At 43.0% G+C, this 19,859-nt stretch overlaps 1 protein-coding gene across 3 annotated transcripts in view; it reads right to left on the bottom strand.

The window, feature by feature from the left end:
• The window catches only part of NBAS (NBAS subunit of NRZ tethering complex), a 376,509-nt gene that overhangs the window by 256,742 nt on the left and 99,908 nt on the right, over window positions 1–19,859 (bottom strand). For all 3 annotated transcript variants that reach the window (XM_058668260.1, XM_058668259.1, XM_058668261.1), the window contains 2 exons: window positions 7,844–7,927; window positions 5,474–5,627 (listed from right to left, as the gene is read on the bottom strand). In XM_058668260.1, the coding sequence (XP_058524243.1) occupies window positions 5,474–5,627; window positions 7,844–7,927 (238 nt within the window). The remainder of the gene's footprint in view (window positions 1–5,473; window positions 5,628–7,843; window positions 7,928–19,859) is intronic.

Below are 19,859 nucleotides of genomic sequence, written 5' to 3'. Positions count from 1 at the left end.
GCAACACTCACCAGAGAATGCAGATCCTGTTGGAGGTGGCTTAATGTGCTGTGCCACAATTCCAGCCCCAAACCCTATGGCCACTGCACATGCCGGCAAACACTAAAAGCGGCAGTGGGGACAGGCCTAGTGGGAGTTATTGGAGACCATCTCAACTAGGCCACAGCACTGGCTGCTGTGTGTGTAATGACCGGGCCTATGGTGGGTTGGGCTGGCAGGGTAGCAACACCCATTGGTTCATGGGAGGGATGGTGCTGGGGCAGAACCAACCAGGCGCTGCACCCACGGGTGTGTGTATAAAGACAGGATCAGTGATGGACTGGAATGGCTGGGTGGCAGCACCTACTGGTTCACGGGAGGGATGGTGGTAGGGGTAGAACTGACCAGGCAGCTATACCAGCTGCTGTAATTACAGGACTTGTGGTGGGCTGACCTGGGGGCAAGTGTGGCAGCACCCATGGGTTCACGGGAGGGATGGTGCTAGGGGCAGAACTGACCAGGCAGCTGCACCTGCTGGTGTACATGTTGGCTGGTACAGCTGAAGGACCAAACCTGACCCCACACAAGCTGATGCACCTACGAGTTAAGTTCGAGGTCACCTCATGCAAGATTTCTTGGGGACTCGCTGACTCCATCATTAGAATCAAACCCTGGCCAAAGAAAAAAATCACAACACATATAGTGCAGAATACTAGAGAAAAAATCACAACACCTATAGCACAGAATACTGGAGAAAAAATCACAACACCAATAGCGCAGAATACTGGAGAAAAAATCACAACACCTATAGCGCAGAACACTGGAGAAAAAATCACAACACCTATAGCGCAGAACACTGGAGAAAAAATCACAACACCAATAGCGCAGAATACTAGAGAAAAAAAAAATTTAAGACGTCTGGGAATGATTCCCAGACTGTTAAAACAAAACAAAACAAAACAAAACAAAAAAACACTTTAACTTCAAAAAGCACCTCAGTTTATCTCAAAATACTATCCAAGCACTTTTAGGTGTGCAGCATAATTAGGCAAGAATAAACAGTACACCTCTTCCGTACTGTACACCTCCTGCTCCACTCCCACTGCCCCACCGACTGCCACACTGTGAGCTCCCCGACCAAGTGCACTTGTTAGGACCCAGCCTCCCCTACCTGCCACACTGACCAAGTGTACTTGTCAGGGCCGAGGAGCATCCTGAGCAGCACAGCTTCCGGCACTCAGGAGTTGCATTCAGGTTCCTCCTCATGACCCACTGCTCATTTTCCTTCACCTGTGGGGAGCGGCCAACCCCACACGGATGAGGGGCTTCAAGATGGCGGCTGGCCGAGTGCCAGGAGGCGGGACTTGTCCCGTCAGTTGGGCAGGCAGAAAGTCACAAGGATAGGCTAATTCTCCCTGGCTGCGATTGCTGGCCTATCAGATAGCGCCCCGTGGACCACGGGCAGAAGTGATTGGTGGAAGGACTATATTTAAGAAGCTTGCTTTCGGCAATAAAGGCCTTTTTTGGTTCGTGACACTCTGGTGGCTCTTACGTGGGGAATGGGGGAATACAGAAACAGGAAGATTTGGGAAGAAGGGTGGTGGAAAACGGGAGGAAGGGCGGTGAAGAAGCGGGTAGGAAAGCTTAGACAGACGGGGACAGGAGCAGCGGAGAAAAGGTTTTAAAACGCAGCCGCTTTTGCCAGTTTTTCCCGGACCTCCAGGAATATTCCTCGTCAATTTAGTGTCGCTGCAGGGCGGCAACAATACCCAAGGACCTGAGTTATCCACTGATCCAAGGCAGGCCTGGTGACCGACAGAGTACGCCGCTCAAACGTGAGATGCAAACAGCAGGGGTCATGTGCACTGGGCAAAAACTGCACATGAATTTTCAGGCTATTCTACTCAATATTCTTTTCCAAAGCTAAAGCTCTCCTAAAAATTAAAATGTATACTTAAACAACAGCAAACTAGGAAAAGAAAAAATGAGAGTTTATTGTGCTCTCCAGTATGGTAATTTCTTTCAGTATAATCAAAAACAAAAGTAGGACCTGGTGCAATAGCCTAATGGCTAAAGTCCTCACCTTGAATGCACTGGGATGCCTTATGGGCACTGGTTCTAATCCTGGCTGCCCCACTTCTCATCCAGCTCCCTGCTTGTGGCCTGGGAAAGCAGTTGAGGATGGCCCAAAGCCTTGGGACCCTGCACCCATGTAGGAGACTCAGAAGAGGCTCCTGGCTCCTGGCTTCAAACTGGTTCCGCTCTGGCTGTTACAGTCACTTGGGGAGTGAATCATCGGACGGAAGATCCTCCTCTGTCTCTCCTACTCTATCTATCTCTGACTTTCCAATAAAAATGAATGAATCTTTAAAAAAATACTGCTTGAAATGTGATTTATAAATATTTAAGGAAGCATCACTGACCTTGTGAAGTACACAACACTGACGCCTAGCGGTTTTTTACAGACATGACCAATTTTTCACTTTCATTCCTAACTCAATCCATAAAACTACATGGAAGTCAGATTTTCTTCCACCAAACATATAAATACTCACACACACATGCTTCCTCCTTACTCTCATAACACTCCACCTGGAGGAAGCATGCTGGTGCAACAAATGCAGCCACAATGTGGGCCATCTGCTTCCCACAATGTGCCTGCAAGCAGGTGTCCCTGCACTTCTGACCACTGCCTCCTAACATACTACTGAAGAAGCAGCAGACAATGGCTCAAGTATCCTAGTCTCTGCTATGCACATGGAGACACAGTTGGACTTTCTAGCTCCTGGTTTCAGCCTGGCCCATCCCTGGATATTACACGGCATTTGGCATCCTCTCTTCTTTTCTTTGTTGCTCTAACACTGAAATAAATAGACAGGTATAGACATAAATACAAATACAGTATAGATATATGCTGTACCTGTACATTCAGCAAAGAAAACACAAAGAAGGGTTTGGTGCCATAGAATAGCTCACTAAGCTTCCAGCTGTGATGCTGGCCTTCCACATGGGTGCTGTTTCAAGTCCCAGCTACACCACTTCTGCTCCCACTCCCTGGTTATGGCCTGGGAGTGCAGTGGAGGATATCCCAAGTGCTTGGAACCTTGCACTTACATGAAAGATCCAGACAAAATTCCTGTCTCCCAGTTTTGAGCCAGCCAAGAACTGGCTGTTGGGTCAATTTAGGGAGAAGCTCAGTGAATGGAAGATCTATTTTTTTTCTCTGTGCAACTCTGCCCTTAAAAAAATTTTTTTAAATCTCTTAAGAAAACAACAAGTATTCAAACAAAACTGGTCTATTAAACAAGTTCTTTCTGCTAATTAGCCAGAGGTAGTAATTAAACTATTTGCAAAATTTTCGTAAGTTATATGATGCCACTGGAATATTAAAGATACCTAGGTGCATACTATGACAACCTATGCCTACCTGAGACAATCGTGTCTCTTTGTCTCACTCCATCAATTGTTCCCAGGACAGTTATTACAGTAGCAGAGTAGTATTTGGCTTCAGGTACCCAATATGAACTGGTAATTTCCAGATAGATGCTATTGTCCTCAGACGGTAGTTCTCAAGGGAGCAGAACTGCCCATAAAGAAGCCCCAAACGTGTACAGAGCATCATCACAAGAATCAGTGGAGAGAGGCCAGAATGCCAGACTCGCACAAGGTGCAGCTCCATCCTGCACAAGTCACAGAGAAGCCTCACGACACCTGTCAAACTCAAACCCTGAACACCATGGAACTGTAAACACCACGGAACTTAAATTCTTTTTCATCCACTTCAATTTTCCCTGCCTTTTAAAATAATGTAGCTAAAACCAAGGGAAGATTTGACTTTCTTTTGTTGATAATTATACCTGAGAGTAAACTTGTGGCATCTCTCCCAACACTACAACACAGCTCAGTCTGTTAGCAGGATCACCTAGCCTCTTCAAACTATTTCTCATTGACTTGATATCCTAGTATCGTGGATCAATCCAGTTCATTCATTACACAGAACAGAGAAAGTCCCTGTACTGATTTTTGAAAATCATTTCTGCTGATAAAACATTCTATTCATGACTCCTGTGACAGGGTGGGAAGGAGGCATGGCAATAGAAAATATTTACTACAAAAAATTCTGAGTCTTAACAACAATTCTGTGTCTGAGGACAATCACTTTTTAAGATTTATACATCGAGCTTTGATTCAATTTGTGTAAATGACCACTTTTATACAGACATAGCTTTTGTCTGGCTCTACAACCAAGCTGCTCACTTTACACTCTAAAGACATTAGTATTATTATCCAGGAAACAAAGAACTTGATTAGATTATCTTTCCACTGTGGTCCTCTAAGATTCTACACATTTTCATATATAACGGTCCTAACCATCTTCAGAAACCCGGAAAGACAATCAAACATTTTTGACCTTCAAAGAAAAAGTCAGATCTAGAACAGTGCCATCAGTTCCAGACAGTACTTCATCTTCAATCTGACAAATATTAAACATAGCGAAAGGGTTAAGCGGGAATTCAGGAGAGCTATCCCATGAAAACACCGGGCAGTGCCAGATATACCAAGCAGTAACTGAAACAGTTACATGTTACTTTCCCTCGATCCTATGGAGCGAACCCACTTGTCTAATGAAAGAAAGACGCCAAGACAGGTAGCCCAGAATCAGAATGCAACTAGAAAGAAAAATGCATTCTCGGGCCGGACCTTACAGGAGCCTTGACAGTGCACTGTGTCATTCTTGGCTCTGAAATGGGGTGAAGAGAACTGCTGCTTACACCACAGAACAGTCAGCAGGCAGGTTCTGACACAACAAGAACTGATCCCATGAGAACAATAAGGCACAGAGCAAAACAGACAACAGGGCAGAGTCACACACTCCATTAGTCCCAGAGCAAGATCAGTATTCAAATACCACAAAAATAGTATCAGCTAGCTGTCTGACACAGCTGTTACGCATTTCCGTAACGTACAGAATTGGAAGAAATTAGCAGAGTCGAGAAAAACATTAGAAACAGCTCTGCAGCTTACACGTTAGATTCTGAGTAACTTTCATGTATTTACTTCCTATGCAAAAATCCACAACAAAAGCTTCTTAAAAACAAAAAAATGTGGATTAGGAGTCAGCCCAGTGGTTCAACAGGCTAATCCTCCACCTTGTAGCACCACCATCCCATACGGCTGCCAGTTCTAGTCCTGGCTGTTTGAATTCCATTCCAGTTCCCTGCTTGTGGCCTGGTAAGAGCAGTGAAAGATGGCTCAAGACCTTGGGCACATGCACCCATGTGGGACACCAAGTTCCTGGCTCAGTTCCAACCACTGCAGCCATTATGTAGTGAACTAGCTGATGGAAGATCTTTTTTCTCTCCTCTCTGCAAATCTTTCCAATAAAAATGAAGAAATCTTGCAAATTACATTGTCAGCAGCCAAGAGACACACTGCTGACTCCCAAGGATCAAGCACAGCACCCTGCATCACCAAGCAGGCGTCTTTCCCTCACCTGTGCGGCATAGTGTTCTATCTCTGCGGCCCTGCTCTGGTACCAGTCCATGACGCTCTCGACGGTGAGCGAGGCCGTCCTGTAACTCAGCAAGGCAGGCTGCGCAGTGTACAAGAATTCACTTTCATCCTGGCAGTTCGGCTCAACAACAATTCTGCAACATATAAAGGAAGCCAAGAGTGACTGACTAGTACGCTGTGGAAAATGTACAGCGCTGTCACAAAAAGGAGCAAAGACAGGGTAAGAACAGGATAAGGACACAGGGGTCATGTATTTCTACATATGTGTATGCTATTCCTGTACATGCTTGCTCACTTAGAGGAGAAACAGATTTTTAGGATGCTTAATTTATTTTTCAAATGATTCCCTAACTTAATGGATAACAAATTAAAATAACTGTGCCATGCCTGGTGCGGTATCCTAGTGGCTAAAGTCCTCGCGTTGAATGTGCCAGGATCCTACATGGGCACCGGTTCCATTCCTGGCAGGTCCACTTCCCATCCACCTCCCTGCTTGGGGCCTGAAAAAGCAGTCAAGGACAGCCCAAAGCCTTGGGACCCTGCACCCGTGTGGGAGACCCAGATGAAGCTCCAGGCTCCTGGCTTCAGCTCAGCTTCAGTCATTGTGGCCACTTGGGGAGTGAATCAACAGACAGAAGATCTTCCTCTCTGTCTCCTCCTCTCTACATATCTGACTTTCCAATAAAAATAAATTAATCTTTTTTTAAATTTATCACCTAGTTGTTAACAAAATCAAAATCACCTGGGAAAACTCCTGCAGTTACTAATTCAGAAACACCTGTGATGGCCAGCCAGCCCAAGTTCAGGGAAAGTGGTCAACAGGAACTCCAAGCCAACTGACTAAGAAATCAGGTTCTCAATGGTCCAAAAAACTAAGAGCAAATGGACCTTGTTTCCATGGACAGGCCAGACCCCACTGGGCTGCAGCAGGACAGGACCATATGGACAGCTGCACAGCACATCTCCACAGCAATGCCCGCCCCAAAGGAAAGAGTTCTCAGCACAACGGACACAGTGTAACAGCCTGAGAACTGCACATTGTGAAGAGTTTCTATGAAAGCCAATTGTGCTAAGGAATAAAAACAAAACAAATGAAACTGAACTAAGAAATTGCAGGTGGCTGTAGGAAAGTACTGTGTTCTACAGGGACATTCATTGGACTGAGGAAAGCCGAGGGCAGAGCAGCAGGACGCACAGGGACTAGAGGAGCGCAACTGAGGTAGATTTTTTTTAAATGCCCAGATTCTGGAGCTCATTGCTTCATTCTGTACTACGCCTATCAAGGAATCCAGGAACTGCCCAGCTCAATTCACAGGCCCCCTAACTTAATACACGGGCACACAGCACAAACCTCTGGGCCCATGCAGGGAAAACACAAGAGGAGACAACAGCAGGGCCTGTGCCTGGCTTGCAGGCATTCCTCCCAGGCACATTCGCACCCCACCTTCGCAGCCCTCCTCAGCAGCACCCGAGGGCTCTACCTCATGAGGCATTCCAAGAGAACGCTTACAGAAACAAAAACTTAATCAAGAACAAAACTGTAGGTACAGCATCTATGACTGCACCTAGGAAACACAAAGCTGTTAGCACGAAAAACTGAAAGAGGCCATCTCAAAACGAAATCAGCTGCAGTAAGAATCGCTCTCAGGGCCCGGCACAATAGCTCAGTGGCTCAATCCTCGCCTGGCATCAACAAGCACCCCGTAAGCAAGGAGCCTTCCCTTTGCCGCTCCTCCATAAATCTGATCAGTCCTTCCAATAAAAACAAACTAATCAAATCCAAAAAATTTGAGTGTATTTTTTTAAATGCATCACTTTCAAAACAATGCTTTGCCAGTGTTAAACATTTTCCCATTAATAATTATTTAATTCAGTCAAGAGTGTTTTTTAAACACCGCCTGCACCCTCTCCAAATCAAGGAAGTTCAGCAAATACAGCATCACACAGCACACATCGCTCTCGCTGCGCCCATCCACAGAGAGCCCGGTGTGGCCCGTGGGTCACTGACCCGCACTCCAGCTCCTCACACCAATCTTCAGCCCACTGCGGCCTGTGGGTCACTGACCCGCACTCCAGCTCCTCACACCAATCTTTAGCCCGGTGTGGCCCGTGGGTCACTGACCTGCACTCCAGCTCCTCACACCAATCTTTAGCCCACTGCGGCCTGTGGGTCACTGACCTGCACTCCAGCTCCTCACACCAATCTTTAGCCCACTGCGGCCCGTGGGTCACTGACCCGCACTCCAGCTCCTCACACCAATCTTTAGCCCAGTGCGGCCCGTGGGTCACTGACCTGCACTCCAGCTCCTCACACCAATCTTTAGCCCGGTGTGGCCCGTGGGTCACTGACCTGCACTCCAGCTCCTCACACCAATCTTTAGCCCGGTGTCGCCGTTCGTGCCAAGGAATGATGGTCAAGGTGTCACCACTACGACTTAAATTGGAGAAAACAAAGGAAAGAAAGTATTATTTTGAATATATGATACCTCAATGATTAGCCACACAAAGAATACTATGCAAAAATGCAAATCTACAGACTCATTATGCAAAATTTAAAGAGCTCTATGATCTTATACAACATACAAATGAGAAACAATTTATCACTGGTTTCCTCTAAACTATGTTTCAGAAAGAAAGGGAAACTGCAAGTATTGAATTTCACAAGAAATTTAAGTAAGTATGTGTTCATTCACACATTTGAAATCAACAGGACACTGTATTGTGTAAATACATATCCTTTTTTGAAAATTTAATTTATTTGAAAGACAGTTAGTTACATACAGAGGATGAGACAGAGCAAGCCTTCCATCCACTGCTTCATTGCACAAACGACCCCAACATCCTGAAAGCCAAGAGCCAAGAGCTTCAGCCAAATCTCCCCCATTGGGGTACAGGCCCTTAAGCATTTCGGTCATGCACTGCGGCTGTCCCGGACACATTAGCAGGGAGCTGGATCACAAGCATAGCAGCTGGGACTCTGGAAACGGTGGCATTGCAGAGGATGGCCCTGCCCGCTACACCAGAAAACTGCCCCTGTGTAATCCCTAATGCCAACAGAAATGGTCCCCTGCCGAAACAGCTTACGCTTAAGCAGTGCTGCCTGTGAGTACTCTCTGAGATCACAGAAAGGGTCTATACCGCGCTCTCCAACTCAGCAATCACAAGCTATGTGTACACACGGTTAACAACTGAAATACAACTACTAATATTTAAAAAGTAAATTTTAACTGCATTAAATTCTAAGTCTAGGATACTGGATAATACAGTACTAAAGAGTTGAGGAATGTTCTGCAGGGTGAAAATCACCTGACAGAAAAAGAAAACCTATGGGCATGGGGAGAGAGGGGCTGATTGGATGCAAATGAGCATGTATCAGAAATGGAAAGTGAGGTAAACACAGCAGGACAATACAGCCAAATCGGGAGATTGTTATGGGCTAAGGAAATGGGCTTGAGGCTATAAGCATCTGGTCTAATCAGACTCATTAGCATCCTATTGTTCTGTTAAAGGGCTTGGGGGAAAGAGTATATAAGGAGTAATAAAGGGAGGCTAGGAGAGACTTCCACCATCACTGGTCTCCATGTCGGTGCATCATCCCCAGACCTTCGCAGTGTCACATTACTGGCTCAGCTAGCCGGAACAGGAGATTAAGAAAAGAGAACTGAACCTGTCATAAGCTAAGCAGTCTTTCACAAATGGCTTTCTAAAGTGAAAAGCTTTATACACTACCTCTATGGTCTCTTTAGCCCTAATATTGAGAAATCTATAAAAACTCAAAAATTTTCATAGAATTAAACCTAATATTTTTTGATGAACACTAACTTCAGTTGTCTTGCTTTTATACTATTTCAATAAAAAGATGTTTCTCTTGGACCTGGCAGGATAGCATAGAGGTTAAAGTCCTCGCCTTGAATACACCAGGATGCCATATGGGCACCAGTTCCAATCCCGGCGGCTCCACTTCCCATTCAGCTCCCTGCTTATGGCCTGGGAAAAGCAGTAAAGGATGGTCCAAAGCCTTGAGACCCTGCACCCATGTGGGAGACCTGGAGGAATTTCCTTGCTCCTGGCTTCGGATCAGTGCAGTACCGGGTGTTGTGGTCACTTGGGGAGTGAACCACTGGACAGAAGATCTTCCTCTCTATCTCTCCTCCTCTCTTTCTATCTGACTTTGCAATAAAAATAAATAAATCTTTAAAACAAAAGTTTCTCTTATATTCCTAAGTATCAATAGAAGCATTTTCCTAAAAGTATCATAAACCCAGAAAATGATACTTTTATGAATAGAGTTTATGAAATATTCTTTGTACTGTAATACTTCATACATGTTTGAAATTAGGTTGATGAAAAGACTGGTCTTCATGTTAAAAAAATATATTAAACCACTGATGGATTTGAAAGCAGAAGAAGAAAGCCAACGAGGTAGGGAAGGGGCAGTGATGATCCATCCATCATCAGGACAGCCCTTGCAGTCATTAATGTGGCAAATATCCAAAGTCAAGGCGGTCTACAAGATACATCACACAGGCTGACCACACATATACCACAAACACAAGGTACGCCACACAGGCTGACCGCATGTATACCACAAACACAAGGTACGCCACACAGGCTGACCGCACGTATACCACAAACACAAGGTACGCCACACAGGCTGACCGCACGTATACCACAAACACAAGGTACGCCACACAGGCTGACCGCACGTATACCACAAACACAAGGTACGCCACACAGGCTGACCGCACGTATACCACAAACACAAGGTACGCCACACAGGCTGACCGCACGTATACCACAAACACAAGGTACGCCACACAGGCTGACCGCACGTATACCACAAACACAAGGTACGCCACACAGGCTGACCGCACGTATACCACAAACACAAGGTACGCCACACAGGCTGACCGCACGTTTACCACAAACACAAGGTACACCCCACAGGCTGACCGCACGTATACCACAAACACAAGGTACGCCACACAGGCTGACCGCACGTATACCACAAACACAAGGTACGCCACACAGGCTGACCGCACGTTTACCACAAACACAAGGTATACCCCACAGGCTGACCGCATGTATACCACAAACAAGGTATACCACACAGGCTGACTGTATGTACATAAAAAACACAGATTCCCAGATAGCATGTAACAGCCTAGCAAACTATATCCCAGAAAAATAGTTCTGAAGGAGACTGACTTTGCATTTTTAAATTTCTGAAACATTCAGATAATGATTTAGAACATAGGCTATAGTAACACCATTTTTTGTTACCAAATAAAAAACTACTTAATTTGCTTCCCTGTCAACAACTAATATTTTACCACAAACACAAGTAAAAAACGTTAACATTTGGATATAATGATAATGAGACTACTCACTCTTCCAACCTAAGAATAAATTATAGTAATGAATTGAAGAACAAGAAAAAAAAAGTAAACTTGGAAAGTTACTATGACCCTTGTAATTAAAGCAGACAATACTTTAAATGATTTAAAATATTTTCTAAGGTTAGGGGGAAAATATATCAAAAGAGCTGCAGTTTCTATACATGGAGCATAACAGATATATAAGTTTTTACTAAAATGATTAGAAATGGCATGAAATTTGCAGCAAAAGAACACTTAGCATTTACAGATTAGAACAGTGCAAAATTTTGTTATCTTTACCAAAAATGAGTAGGAAAATATTCCTGTTTTTACCAAAAGACAATAAAAACAAGTTCTGCTCAAAGGTCCACTCCATAAGGTAAGCCTGAAGATATGAACAAAGAATACCTGTTGCATTTTCAAGGCACAGTAGACTATTTCCACTAAATGAGCTGATCACCTCTGACAAAATGATATTGAGACAGTATTATTATTGCATCCCTACATCAGCAACAGTGCAACAACAAGGGTCCTTAACATACTGGGCTAACTGCTATGGACCAGACAGCATGCAAGGCATTCAACATCCAAAACCTCCATTCAGCCCTTTCGGTCTCACAGAGCAGGTGGATCATCCTCACTTTTAGAATAAGAAAACTAAGAAGACATACGTTATCTTTTCGGTCATCACAAAAGTACTAAATGACAGAGATGGAATTAGAACATTCTCAAATAATCTTGAAAAGAGCTGAACACTTTTAGGTGGTACTCTACATAATATATTAGCAAATTCCAGCCATATTTTCACCGTTTCCCGACTTCATATGGATTTCGCAGAGTTTGACTGGGGTCTTAAGAGGACTTAACTCGGCCAACCCAGTAAGAACCAGTTTCATGCACATTTAAAGGATACTTTTAAGCTCAGATATATGCATGACTGACAGGTTACTAGTCTAATGAAACTAATCCTTACCAAATGAGACTTAATTTCAGGCCTGATCACTAATGTTTATGGAAAAACTTAATCTTCTTAAAAAAAAAAAAAAAACTTCATGATTATTCCCTTTCTTATTGGATATATTTATAAAGCAATCATTCTAAATCAAATTTTCAAACTTTATATTGTTTCCTATAAACACAACCTTAAGCCCTGTATGAAATGAGTTGGGTAAAACAATGACCCATTAACACTGAAAAAACACTATTCCATTTATGAGGCTGTGGAAAGTTTAGTTAATTCCAAAACTTAACTTTACTTCTAAATTCAAATAAATACAAAACTGAATCTATGTAAACTTTCTTATTATTCCATTTTTTTTCCATTTTGCTTAGGGTGCCTTAAAATTTAAATGTAACATATCCACTTAAAAAGGAATTACATGGTGAACTTTGAATTATCTTTATATAAAACAATACTACTTTTGCTTAATGTTAGGACTTGTTGTGTTGGAATATAGTTAACTATATTGTTTCATTCCAAAAAAAAAAAAAAAAACTAAGCTGATTTAATCTGATTTTATCTGTCAAGAAGAAATTAATACAAGTTCCATTATAGTCAACAATTTGTCATCAGTTACTTTCCACAGCAAAGTAAGTGTTTTATTTCAAAGAAACTTTGTTTAAAAACAGATTTGCAGAAACTTCTTTCAATTCTGTTTTTTTCCCCATGGAAACAAACGGCAAAAACAAAATAGTACACTGCCAATAACTGCCGCCTGTGATACACTGCCTCTAACATGAGCTTTATTTATTTCCCTCATTTGTCACAGGAGAAAGTGTTTCTGTAAATAAAGACAAAAAAAAAAAAAAGTAACTTAGGCCTAAATGTGTAAGTACACTGTGGTTACCATCACCAAAGAAACTGATCTGAAACTCAATGGGTACCTAAGCAAGAAGGTAGATACTATTCCTAGAATCAAGACAGAAATAAGTTCTCCAAAGGCACTGCTCAGAGTTCTCTTCTGGATGTTTAAGACTGAATTCCACTGGTAAATAACACAGGAAACAAAGCAGAAAAAAAATCTGCTATTCAGAAATTGAGCAGTATCTCAGATTCTAGAAGTGTGTGTAACAAAACTGATAACAAAAGGATCGAATATTTAGATTTTCCTCCACCCACCATCAGTCCACTACCAGGAGCCAAGCCAGCTCGTCTATTTAATACATACTGTAGTATTACCTGCCCCAATAAAGACAAGACCAAAGCAAATATTTTTTCAGTTCTCACCTATAATAATTAGATGTGTGCCCCTAAAGTTCTAACCTCTGTGTCAGAACAGTGACTCCAGCCTGCACTGCTGCATGCCCCTGACGGGTCACTCCATCTGCCTGTGCTCCATGACTCCGCTGCTGAGCAAGGGAGAGCATCAGCATCAACCTTGCTTGATGCCCTCAGAACAGCACCTTGTATACACAATATGCTTCATATAGACTGATCAGCATTAAACATCGCAACAAGGTTTTCCATAAGTGGGAAACATAAGATACTAGTGACCGGTTGATGATTCAAGATCTACTTTACGAAAATAGTAATAACAGATTCCTAATTGTATCAATGATTAGATTTACAAACATGACTTAACTCAAATAATCTGCTTACACCATGCTCAGTAAAATGACACTGGGCCCATGCAATAACCCGTAACAGGGAAATACGAGTAAGGGTGGGTGTTTGACAGAGCAGTTAAGTTGCTGCTTAGAATATCTGCAGCCCACCCTGGAGTGCCTGGGCTGAAAGTTCTAGTGTCCTGTTGACACACAGCAGGTTGCAGATACCTGGGGAGAGCAGCACCAAGGGTACATTCACTCATTCTCATCCACGCATTTTCTCTCTCTCTCTCTTCTCCTCCTTCTCTATTTTCCTTCCTCTCTATCACACACACACACACACTAAAAAATTTAAATTTGTCGAATATAAAACTACTACAATATTTCTTTTTTTTTTTTCACGGATGACATCAATGTGAAACTTGAACCAATGTGAGTTTCTACACTAATGGTTTCCAAACAACAGAATTAGGGAAGAATTCAGTGGTTTCAGATCTTGGGTTCAGATCGCTAGTCCATTTTCTGAAAATGTTTGTATCGATTGAATGGTGGGAGTGATCTTTCAAACACTCACATAACAAGATGCACTTTTTCCAACACAGTCATCTTTCATACTTTTGCATAACAAGATCCAATTATTCCAACACAGTTTGATATCCATTTTCCAGGGACTGATTTTAGCTCATTTGTCAAAGATGGGTTGTAGGTAGATCTATAGATTAACTTTTGGAATCTCAGATCTGTTCCATTGGTCCGAAACTCTATTTTTCTGCTAAAATCAAACTTTTGAAACAAGAACATCCCAGTAAAATAACAACAGAAGACTAAATCAATGAACCACCCACTGCTAAAATGACAGAACCAAATTAAAACCCACACATATTAACCCTGAATGTAAATGGATTAAACTCATCAATCAAACATCATAGATTAGTACACTGGATTAAAAAACAAAACCCATCAATTTGCTGCTTACAGGAGATACCAACAAACATTTCACTAACAAAAGATCAGCAGAAACTGTATCTCATGGATTCTGATTTTTTTGTTAGTTTCATCTCTTCAAAACACTTTCTTCATTACATTCTTCAATGATTCAGATCATACAGAGGCATCATTTTCTTCAAAAAGGTTCTTCATTTTCATTTCTTCATTGACACATCTGTCATTCAGTAGCATGTTACTTAACTTCAGGATGTTGTGAAATTTTTTTTCTTTCTGTTGTTGATTATGTTTTGTGGCTTTTCATTTAAGGGGATGTATAGTAACTGTGTAATGTAGACTGTCATATCCAGATGTGAGCAGACAATGCAGTATGCATCTCTAATTCCAGACAACTGTTTACTATATCTCGGCAATAGGATGCTGGACTCTCTACCACTGTCCATGCCAACAATAATGGACATATGATTGTGTATGAAGAACTATACTATAGTAATGATATAGGGAAAGTCAGTGAGGGGAGAAGGAATTGGGCAATTGGGGAGGGGTTAAGGGAAATCCCAGGGCCTACGGAGCTGTATCATACAATGATAATAATACTAAAAAGAAGTAAAATTGAATTTTTTAAAAAAGGAAATTGCCTAAGGGGCCCAGCGCAGTACCCTAGTGGCTAAAGTCCTCGCCTTGAACGCGCCAGAATGCCATGTAGGCACTGGTTATAATTCCGGGAGCCCCACCTCCCATCAAACTCCCTGCTTGTGGCCTGGGAAAGCAGTTGAGGACGGCCCAAAGCCTTGGGACTGTGCACCCATGTGGAAGACCCTGAATAGGCTCTGGGCTCCTGACTTCAGTTCTGCGCAGTTCCAGGTGTTACGGCCACTCGGGGAGTGAATCATTGGATGGAAGATCGTCCTCTCTGTCTCTATGTATATTTGTATTTCCAATAAAAAAATAAATAATCTTTATTGAAAAAAAGACATGGCTTAAGGGCAAACAGACATTTTTCAAGGGCTGGAATACAACTGGACAACAGACACATGGAAAGATGCTCAAGATCACCAGTCAACAGAGAAATATTCTTCTTTTTTTTAAAGATTTATTTATTTTTTATTACAAAGTCAGATATACATACAGGAGAGACAGAGAGGAAGATCTTCCATCCGATGATTCACTCCCCAAGTGAGCTGCAACGGCCAGTGCTGTGACAATCCAAAGTCGGGAACCAGGAACTTCTTCCGGGTCTCCCACGCGGGTGCAGGGTCCCAATGCATTGGGCCGTCCTCAACTGCTTTCCCAGGCCACAAGCAGGGAGCTGGAGGGGAAGTGGAGCTGCCGGGATTAGAACCGGCGCCCATATCGGATCCCAGCGCGTTCAAGGCGAGGACTTTAGCCGCTAGGCCATGGCGCCCAGCCCAGAGAAATGTTCTTAACTGCACACCAATCATTCACACACTCAACAGAGAGATACGGAAAAACTATGTTTTTAAAGAGGGAATACAAATATACTAATTCTTACTCAAAAATACAAATAGGAAAAGAATTATCTAGAAAATAAACATCATGTAAGTTGGAACGTGATACACAATGTGCTACTGGCATTTGGAGAGAAGAGCAGGCCTCTCAGAGTGTAAGAGCCAACATTCAAAGAAAAAAAGGATAATGGGTGATTAACTGATATTAACAAGAGGGGTGCATGCAACTATTTGTTATATTGTGTATTACTGTCTACAGTTTCTGGCTCCTAACTCTGATGGTGCCTTGTATTTCTTAAAACACTAGAAGAACACAAAGTTTTAAAGCAGGGCCCAGCAAACAGTGGGCAGCAAGCTCCAGCCTGTGACGCCAACAACCTATATGGGCAGTGGTTTCTTTGAACGTCAGCGCCAATGTGTTTCCCTGCTGCTCCACATCCAACCCAGCTCTCTACAACAGTCCAGGAAAGCAGGAAAGAACGGTCCCTGGGACCCTACACCCTTGTTCCAGACGTGGAAGAAGCTCCCGGCTCCCAGCTTCGGATTAGCTCAGCTCTGGCCATTGCAAGTCGTTGGGCAAGTGAATCAGTGCATGGGAAGACCATCTCTCTGTCTCTCCTCTTTCTGCAAAATGTACCTTACAAATAAAAATAAATAAATCTTATTAAAAATCTTTTTAAAAAGTTTTAAAGCAAAAACCACCCCATTTTGCAAACACACACCCCTCCTTCTCCTATAAGTCTTTCAACTTCTATCTGCTCCTTTTTTCTCATTAAAACAAGTAGATACCAGAATTTCTCTTTGCTAAGAGAAAGCATAGAAACTGAAAGTGTATTCTGCTCTTTCCTCTGGTTTTCTATCTTACAGCTGGCCAAAATTATCTGACCTAACTTGCCCGACAGATCGTAAGAGCCTCATTTCAGAAAGGGTACTGGCCTACAACTGGGATGAAAGTCAAGAGGAATTTGTAGAGACAGGTTTCCCCTTTCCAGCCATCAGCCTTAGCGCCCGCCCTTTTACTGCAATCATCTTCTTACACTTCTGTCTGTACACATCGCCATCAGGCTTGTGCAGTGAGGAACGCCCCAAAAGTCTAATCGACAGGGTGCTGCAGGTGCTCTAGAGAGATGAGAGCAAGGAGGCTCCCAGAAGGCAGACAAGACCTCAAGCACCGACAGGAAGATGGTGCACACAAGCTCATGCAGACAGAAGACCTGCACAGCAGATCCCACCAACGCTCCCCTTGTACCTCTTCAGCTGACTGCAGCTGCTCTTTCAATATATTTTATGTAACAAGTAAACAGAAACATAGTATTTGCTTGATTTCTGTGTTCTTCTGCAAAGAGGAAGAACAACCTCTTCACAAGGCACGGAAGGACAAAGCAAACCTGGCCACATGTCTACTTCCTCTAGTACTCTAATCATTGGGACCGGACCTCCAGCATCAGTGTTGGAAGGGAAAGCATTCTTAAAATCATAGCAATTCTCTGCTACAGCTTTCTGCTTGGTTCACTTATCAGTCTTTTAAAATCTTATTTACTGAGCCTGAAAACAAAAGATACAAATGACACTAGCATCTCTAAAGCCCTGGCTGCACAGCTATTCCTTTATGTCCGCTTCCACCATCGCCACCTCTTTGGAGGCAGGCAGACACAGACAGAACCAACTTTCACAGAGTGAAATGGCTCACTTCTGAAACTCCTGCAACAGGTACAGCTACGTAAGGGTTGAATCGGAGTCAGGATACACTCCATGTCTCCCAGGTGGGTGGCGGGAAGCCAATGACTGCCTTCCAGCGTCTGCACTGGCACAAAGCTGACGTCCAGGACCAGAGCCGAGAACCAAATCCTGACACTCCAACGACCTGGGACAGAACCTAAACAGCTCCCTCTGCGCCGGGATGTGTGCTAGGTGAGAGATTTCTTCAGTTACTTAATCATCACAATTCCCCTACTCATACTTCAAGAAAATGAACTTCAGAGGCTTTTCAAAAGCAATGCAGTGAGCGGGTATGAGGATAAAGACACATGTGGCTCTCAGCACACCACACTACCACCTTTCCCAATCAAGGCGTACTCAGCACTGTGATATGGCTCCTGCATTCACACGGCATAAACTTCTTCCCCCACACTTTCTATGTATAGCATTTAAATATCTTAAGCAACAGGTATACACAGAGGTCCAAACATTTCTCAAATGATGTGTATGTTTGTAAAATATGAATTTGATTGAACAAAATTTTTCCTAATTCAAATACAATGTTTAAAAGGCGTTCATGTATCAAGAATTGGTGCAAGCATCTCACTGGGTTATTTACATGTTAATTGAATACACTGCAATACAGATATGCTGCTGCTACAGGCAAGTATTTACACATTAATTAAATTTGGGCAGGCAAAGACATTGCACGATTAAAACGAATTACAGGCAGTATTTTCCAGAGACAATGCATCTATAAGATGCTATAATCTACTTAAGAATCACATGCTCTGGGGCTCGGCGGCGTGGCCTAGTGGCTAAGGTCCTCGCCTTGATCCCATATGGCCGCTGGTTCTAATCCCGGCAGCTCCACCTCCTCTCTATCTCTCCTCCTCTCAGTATATCTGACTTTGTAATAAAAATAAAATAAATCTTTAAAAAAAAAAAACGAATCACATGCTCTGAAATTACTTGTCAGAGTATTTTAAGTTTAGAGGAAAACGAATAATGAAAAAAAAGCTCACTGACATAGAAAGAATATCGCTTTGCACCACTCGGTAATACTGGATCCAGTCAAAGCACTTTTTAGGGGAGGTAAAAAAACATTACCCTCCTAAAGACTATTACGTTTCAAGTGAAAAAAAAGTTAAAAAGGTGTACTTATTTTTACTAGAGAGGCAGATTTACAGAGAGACTCTTCAATCTGCTTGTTCCTTCCCCGATGCAGCCAGGGCGTCCGCACCACGTGGGCCTGCCCCTTCTGCGTCTCCAGCACGCGTGGGGGAAGCCGGGCCACATGCGGGCCACACGCGAGCCACAAGTGGAGTGGCTGGGTCTCAACAAGAGCAAACTTGAGCTCCCAAACCCAGAACGTTCAAATAATACTAAGCCAAGGAAAAAGCAGTGGAAAATAGTTACACCTGTAATAAACTAGTCATGCAATTAAAATTATGTTAAAATAATTCCTTAGTTCACTAAGAAATTCCCATATTTCACTCAAGCCTCTGAAATGTTTTTCACTAAGTACAGGATAATTCATTTTCAACTTATTTCAAAAACAGACTGTGAAAACTACACATAAAATATAAAATTCATCTGGAAACTAAAACACAAAAGTTGCACACTCAATCATGAAACATCCGCTGAATCAAAGAAACAATTAACCAGCATGCCTTGCTTTCTCAACTACCAAAATCAGTTTCAACTTACATCCAAAGGCCAGATTCATTACTTTGAAATTAAAGTCACTTCCACCATTGTAAACAGATAAATCATTTTTTTAAGATTTATTTGTTTATATTCGAAAGTCAGACACACAAAGAGGAAGCAGAGAGAAAACTCTTCTGTCCCATGATTCACTCCCCAAGTGGCCACAATGGCCAGAGCTAACTCAATCCAAACACAGGAGCTTTTTCCAGGTCTCCCACGTGGGTGCAGGGTCCCAAGGCTTTGGGGTGTCATCTGTTGCTTTCCTAGGCAACAAGCAGGGAGCTGGATGGGAAGCGGGGCTGCCGGGATTACAACCGGCAACCATGTGGGATCCTGGCATGTGCAAGGCAAGGACTTTAGCAGCTAAAATACTGTGCCAGGCACTCAGAGAAATCATTCTCAAGGTAGTTTTTCCCTTTAGATAAACAGGAAGACAAGAACTGAGTCAGGATTTAAACTGTCCCTGTGCTAGCTAATTACACTATCCTCACCTGGTCAACCAAACCCGCTCTGCACCCGTGAAGGACTTGGTCTGTCCCAGTCTCACCGCCAGCAGTTCCTCTGGCTCAGGAACTGAGCACCCGGCCTGCCCTAAAAACCTTCCGCACACTCTGTTCTA

Source organism: Ochotona princeps, chromosome 8, assembly GCF_030435755.1.
Source record: "Ochotona princeps isolate mOchPri1 chromosome 8, mOchPri1.hap1, whole genome shotgun sequence".
In the NCBI taxonomy this organism is placed as follows: domain Eukaryota; kingdom Metazoa; phylum Chordata; class Mammalia; order Lagomorpha; family Ochotonidae; genus Ochotona; species Ochotona princeps.
Note: the sequence above shows the minus strand (reverse complement) of the source record. Positions and strands in the feature narration are given on the sequence as shown.